At 46.7% G+C, this 6809-nt stretch overlaps 1 protein-coding gene across 1 annotated transcript in view; it reads right to left on the minus strand.

Annotated features, from left to right (window-relative positions):
- Positions 1 to 201: 201 nt before the first annotated feature.
- INSR (insulin receptor) overlaps positions 202 to 6809 on the minus strand; it is a 51728-nt gene continuing 45120 nt past the window's right edge. Inside the window, exons 11-21 of the mRNA XM_082330975.1 lie at positions 6618 to 6797; positions 6265 to 6407; positions 5425 to 5584; positions 4980 to 5079; positions 4652 to 4719; positions 4205 to 4434; positions 3773 to 3883; positions 3535 to 3694; positions 2571 to 2700; positions 2203 to 2337; positions 202 to 577 (exon numbers count right to left, since the gene is read on the minus strand). Coding sequence (XP_082187101.1) covers positions 223 to 577; positions 2203 to 2337; positions 2571 to 2700; positions 3535 to 3694; positions 3773 to 3883; positions 4205 to 4434; positions 4652 to 4719; positions 4980 to 5079; positions 5425 to 5584; positions 6265 to 6407; positions 6618 to 6797 — 1772 coding nt within the window. The 3' untranslated portion in view covers positions 202 to 222. The remainder of the gene's footprint in view (positions 578 to 2202; positions 2338 to 2570; positions 2701 to 3534; positions 3695 to 3772; positions 3884 to 4204; positions 4435 to 4651; positions 4720 to 4979; positions 5080 to 5424; positions 5585 to 6264; positions 6408 to 6617; positions 6798 to 6809) is intronic.

Consider the following 6809-nt stretch of genomic DNA (forward strand, 5'->3'; position numbering starts at 1 on the left):
AGCAGCCATGGAAACCTCTTCCATTTATGTTCACAGATAAGTCCACTGACAACCAGTCAACTTGGCAAAAAAAAAAAAAAAAAAAAAAGTATTAATCATAAGATGATTAAAAATCTGAAGAGTTTGTAGATGTGTGTCATACACTGTGGCAGCAATAACAAGAGTCCTGAGATTTGTGGAGGGGAAAAAAGCAGACACAACCCTTGGGCCAAACAGGGAGCGTTAGGAAGGACTTGACCTGGGCATGGAGAGAATCCGCCCGTTTTTCTTGCCACCGTTCATGTGAGTGTAAGGTATGTGCTCTTCGTAGTTCCCCTTGAGGGCCATGGAGGGTCCATTGTCCCGCCCCAGGACTTTGTCCCTCTGCGAGTAGGAGGAGGGATCGAGGGGAATGCTCTCCATGTTCTCAAAGTCCATCTCGTACTCCTCCGTTTCCAGAGGTTTGTTCTCCTCGCTGTAGAAGAACGAGACCTCGTGGAAGCTGGGGTGCAAGTCCTCCTTCAGCATCTCGATGATCTCGATGAAGGTGGGGCGCATTTTAGGGTTGTACTGCCAACACATCTGCATCAGGCTGTGCCTACGTCAGGACAAACAAGAGTCAGGGGTAGGAAGAAACAATTCCACGCAGGCGGGGCTGGCGCAGACCAGGACTGGTGTCCGCGTCAGACCCCCACCACACACGCCTGACACTCCGACCGAGTTGTTTGTTCTCTTTCCCGTCTCTCTATTTGCCTGTAGATCCTGACACTCCTTTTTCTCTATTTCTGTCTAGATCAAAAATTCCTTCCAATTCCTTCAATTGTTCTTAACTCGGCTTCCGAAGGAAACAGGGCTGCAGCTCACATACTCTGTGCAGGCGCACACGCACTTATAGCCAGGTCACAATTTTTTAATTAATTCGATTTTAATTTTAACTCAGCCTGAAAGATAACAAAGCTCCTAAAACTTCAAGGAAAATAGGAGGCTGTGCAGAGGACAGAGGTCCTGTAAACACCCCACCCAAAAGAAAGGCTGCGGCAAGAGGTCATATGTTATCAGACACCACGGAGAAAGAACCTACAAGTACAAATAAAGTTTCAAACTGGAGTTTGTAACTGGCCACGAGAGACAAACGTCCAGGACAGCAGGCTTTTTTCATAAGGATACTCCCAAAACACGTTTATTTTTTGACGCTGGAAGTGCTGTCTTGGCCAGAAGCGGGCCGGGGTAAGAGGTTACCAGGCTGCCCCTCGCCGCTGTACGCTGCTGCAGCAGCGGCTCCTTACACCCTTCTGTCAAAACGCCCTAGCTCAGGTTAAACGCTTAGTAACGGGATTTTTTAAATTACTCTGAGAGAAGCAGCTCAGGGAGCATCAGGGCATGCAGCCGTGCCGGCAGACCTGGGCACACAGTAACTTCCAGACAGCGAATGCCAGGAGCGGCGGCAGAGAATAACCCTTAACCCCGGCGCAGGAGAACGTCTGGCTTCGGTTCGTAACCTCTGCGAGGTGTTTCTCGCTGTCTTTGCACAGTGCCCTCTTTTCTCCCTAACCCTGCAGGCAGCCGAGCCCTGTACTCTAAGCGGGGCAACGAGTCTGCAACAGAAATGAAAAGGCCTGGGACGCGATCAACAGCTCCGGGCTCAGCACAGCGTTCCCCTGCCTCTCCCTCCTTATTAGCCATAAATTGGATTTCTGAAAATCAGCGGTAAAAAGTTGTTGTAATTCTCCAGGTTATTTACGTAGTATAGAGAGATGAATTACAGAAAACCTCAGCAGACCTGGGATTAACAAGCTGCTCTCCAGCCTCTGTAGCCACGTGGATGCAGGCCGTGGCCAGGCTTTGCCACGTGACATAAGCCAGCTGCCATCCACTAGTCTGGAGTGGGGGAAGAACATTTTGTTTGGGCAATTGATACAGCGTTTGTTTGTATTTTAAACTTTTCCTGTGCTTTGTACTTCCTTCTCTTGAACCTGTACTCACAACGTAAGGTCCAGGTTGGTTTAACTTCCCTTCTAGTGAAACAGGCTGGCTCAGGTCTTTAATTCCTGGATCAGTAAGGATGCATCGGTTGAATTTCTGTGAGAGTGGCTCACTAAAGTCTGTTTTGTTCCTCCCCAACAGAGAAGGGGTTCAGAGGTGCCACACATGGGGCCACCTTTGCTGGCCACACGTCAGCGAAAGGGCGCAGCGCGGTCGATTCTCCCCTGCTTTACTACTCACAGCCTCTCCGGGCAGTTGTCCGGCTGATCCAGGTATCCTCCATCCATTACAAACTTCAGCACCTGTTCGTTGGAGAGTCCCTGGTACGGCTGCTCTGCCAAACTGCTTATTTCCCAGAGGACAACACCAAATGACCTAAGAAAGAGAGAAGACTCCTGGTGAGAATAAAACGTCCTGGAGATCTGCAAGTGATAATCTTGTTTTGGAGAACATGTACTTTCAAAGAACACGACTATATTTTTCAGAAGAGGGATTCAAAACAGTGTTTTTGTTTTGTCTGTACTCTGAGGAAGTCAGCAACTCACAGTTTAAACCACGCGTGTTAAAATAGTGAGCTCTTGAGACCGGGACTGCAGAGCACAACTTACCACACATCGGAACAAGCAGTGAAAACACCGTCCTTTAATGATTCGGGTGCCATCCACCGCACAGGCAGCAGTCCTTTGCCTCCTTTACGATAATAATCCGTCTCATAGATATCTCTGGTCATGCCGAAGTCTGAGAAAAGCAATTGGGATGTGTTCAATGCCTCTCCTTCCCTGCCACTTTTACTGCGCGGCATCTCCAGACGGATGTTTCCCTCCTTTGATGCCAGGCTATTTTCATACACCCAGTAAGCCTCCTAGAGCCCAACGTGCAGCCGTTCGTCACCTTGTGATTAACATTCAAAACATCTTCCTTTTCCCTGCATTTTTTCTACAGAGCCGTGACAGAAACTCCAGAGTTAAAACTTTTAGTGACAGCTTCTATTCTAAACATTATTTTTATTCATCCCCTTTAAGTAAAACAGAGCTGTCTTTGCCCTGAAATCCCACTGCCTTGGCTTTAAGTCCAAAGAGATCTGAAAAACCACCATGCTGTGGAGTTTCGGTTTATTTTTAAATGTTATATTTATTTAGTTATTTCTAAAAGGGTTTAGGTTAAAAACTGGTTCTCGTGGAAGATAAGTGACTTTTAAAAGGCACCTGACCTAATGATAGGATTATCAACACTTGGTTTGTTGTACCCAACACCTTCTTTGTCATAATTCTCGTGAAAGCGAAGAACAGTGAGATAACCCATGGCAGCTCAGGCTGGAAAGGCCATAAACTTTTTGGATAGAGGTTTGAGAAGAGAGAAGGTGAGAAAAGCTGCTCTGGCTCTAAGGGAGATTATTTTCTTACTAAAGTCCACACAATTCTTTCACAGGGAAGAAAAAGAAGAAAGTTCGCTCCATTTCCAAAGGGAGCCATGAAAATCACCTCTATTTGCCGCATCGGGCTTGGGCTTCGTATATTTGCCTTTACAACAAATATGACCCACAGAATTATCTTCCGATCACACACTACATACCTCCGATTTTCACAGTGAAGTCTTCTGCAACCATGCAGTTACGAGCTGCAAGATCTCTGTGAACAAATTTTTTGGCATTCAGATAGGCCATGCCATCCGCGATCTCGGCAGCCATCTGGATCATTTCTCTCAGGGTCGGTGGCGGACGACCAGGGTTGTTCTACGGTAAATAAACAAGTATTCAAAACCAGATGCAGTCAGCCCGTTGCACAACAGAGTCCCTCTCTCCTGTTTTTACCTCAGCATCAGGTCTCAAAGAGCGAAGGTAACTTTTCAAATCTCCATGTGCCATTAACTCCATGACCACCAGAGTAGGCTGCCCTTTTGAGACCACCCCGAGGAGGCGAACCTGGAAAATAAGTGAGAAATTCCCTCAAGGTTGTGTCCAAACACCCTGGGCAGAGCCCAGCTGTGAGAAGAGGGGGATATAGCAAAGCCAACACCGCCCGAGTAAGAGCTCAGAACAGCACCACGAAGCCCTGTCACGACGAGACCTTTTGAAAGATGAGTTTTATAAAATATGGCGTGGAAAGATCCCAGCTCGTTTTGATCAACCGCCTCTGCAGAAGGGCTGCTTTTGTAAGCTGAACGTCAAGCTTTGAAAGCACCACAGAACTATTAGTTATCTGATGGGACTTGCTAATCATCTGAGGCACCCGGTGATGCTTACCACATGATGGCAGCTGAACCCTTTCATCACAGACGCTTCATTTAAGAACTCGATGCGCTCGCGGAGGCTGGCTGATTCGTTAACGGTTTTCACAGCTACGCGAGTCTCCGGCTCTCCCTTCACTATGTCCTTGGCGATCCCTTCGTACACCATGCCGAAGGAGCCCTGTCCCAGCTCTCGGAGGAGAGTGATCTTGTCTCGTGGAACCTCCCATTCGTCGGGGACGTAGACTGTTGAGCAGAGGGAAAGGTTTCTGAATTGAGCAAGTATCTTTTGAAAGACATTTCTGTAGCAGCCTTGTGTAGCATTGCCACAGGATACTACGGGTATACATTTTAAAAAAGGACTAGAAAAACTCCATAAAGACGATGCCGATCCCACACTGCTGCACTGCCTGAATGAGCATGCAAGAAATAAGGCACTGAAGAAAGCCCTCATTGCTCTCACCATCACTGGCGCTGAGATATTCAGGGTTAGAGGATGCGTAGAGTGGTCCGGTTGGTCCTTCCGTTTGTCTGGAAGAGAGACACAAATCCTTCAGCACCTTTGCACTTTGACACATTGGAACCGACGGCAGTTTGATTAATTCCCAAAGCATGCAGCAAATACACACTGTCCCAATTTCCAAAGGCACAAAATATTTCCTAAACTAAATTAGTGTTGCAATCATTAGCTAAATTAGAAAATAAACACAGAGTTACTTCCAACAAATAAACAAAATCTTTGGACAGAAGTTTTGCTTGTTCTGGTGGAAACAACATGAAATGGCACTCACCTCTTTTTCACAAGCACGTAAGCAGCTCCAATAATTCCAGCAATTATTATGGCAAAAATAATCGGAACAATTATAACAGCAATATTAGGCTGAGCATTCACTAAGAGAGAAAGAGAGAGTTGGAGGTATTATACAGGTCCAAAATCCAAGTCTTTTCCTCAACGAAATCTCCCCCTTGAATAAATAGGAACAAATATGAAACTAGAGGCTATTTCAGATACAGAAGGTGGGGCTGGTCAGAATGAGGACTCAGACTGCTGTTCAACAGCTACGTGAAGAAAAGCCACGCATTTCCAAGTAATTTCAGTTTCTCAAAAGCAGATGTCTCGGTAAATATTTTATGACACCCTACAGTTCCCTGTGCACTGCTTGTTAAACCCCCATCTTCCAAAAATAACCTGGGTTTCTATCAGGAATTAAATGCTGGGAAAAAAAATGCACTCACAATAATCGGCCACATAAAAATAGGTAGGTTCTGTCCATGAGCCATTTCCAGCCAGTGATGTAGCTCGTATACGGACACTGTAGTTTCCAGGCTGCAGTCCACGGAGTTTACAGCCCTGCTCGCTGGCAAAATGCTTACGGGAAACGCAGTAGTGTGCTTCCTGCGGGAGGAGGGAGGAGGAAGGCTGCGTTACGCTACCTCCGCAACAACCCAGAGCTCTCTAACAGCACACTAGGATTCCTACCTCACCTCCTCGTCTGGCAAATGTACACAAATAGGCCTTTCACATGCTCAGGTCTTTTCCAATATAGTGGTTTGTCCTGGATTTGCATTTTACAGTTTAGCAGTTCAGATTACAGAGAGCGTATGCCATTTGCTGTACTAGACCTCAGCCCTGAAACCTGACCTGGGCTGGCAACCCTCCTACCCGCACGGCGCTGGCATCCTGCACGGGCAGCAGGGCTGCCCACAAGCTCTCTGGCTGCTCAACACTTTCTTAATTTCTCTAAGCAACTTAAATTTAGATGTATGTTTTCTGTCCTTCTGTGAAATAAAATTCCTAAAAAAACTCCATGCAGAAAGTTGGCAAATTAGAGACGCTTATTTGGCAAACAGGCGCCACAGAGGCAGATCTTTATTTCTCAGCGTCGCCACAGACAGACTTCCAGCGGATACAAATTCACTAGTAAAGTTTCACGTCACATTGGTTGATGCACAAGGAAATCAGACAGGACAGAACACCATACGCACGAGGAGTATTAAAGACTAAACCGTCCTGGACTCCCAGGCGGAGCTACTTCTCCAAACGGGCTGTGCTAAGGGACAAGCAGAAATTCTCACCTCTGTCTCCCCCAGACGTCCGTAATTCACTTCATACAGCACAATAAGACCATTTGGCTCCTTTGGCTCCTGCCACTTCAAGTGCACAGTATTTTTTTCAACCAGTTCATGGGTAACTGGACCGACGATGTCATCAGCCTTAGCTAGAACCAAGGTCATGATTAATTATAGTTTTATTTCATGCCTTTTGCAAAATTCAAAACTGCCAATACTTCATCTATCATCCTTTCTTATCGGGACATAAAGAGAGCACCAGTCCTACACGACGTTTCTGCGTTGCAGCTGGCTCCCATAGCAAAAGCAGTATTTTGACAACAGCCCCAACCCAAAGCAAAGCGCAGGAAGACAACTACCTTCTGGCATGGTCCTGGCACTGACATAAGCTGCAACGCTGCATCGGGATTCCTGAGCATCGTGGTTACAAGCGTGGAGCTCGATGCGATACCCGGTGAAATGCCGCAGGCCTGAGATAACCAAGGACTCCTTAGACTTCACTTTTTCAAAAGGTTTCTGTTCCTCTGCATTCTCAGATGCTGCCGCAGAGT

Source organism: Platalea leucorodia (assembly GCF_965183815.1).
Source record: "Platalea leucorodia genome assembly, chromosome: 21".
Taxonomy (NCBI): domain Eukaryota; kingdom Metazoa; phylum Chordata; class Aves; order Pelecaniformes; family Threskiornithidae; genus Platalea; species Platalea leucorodia.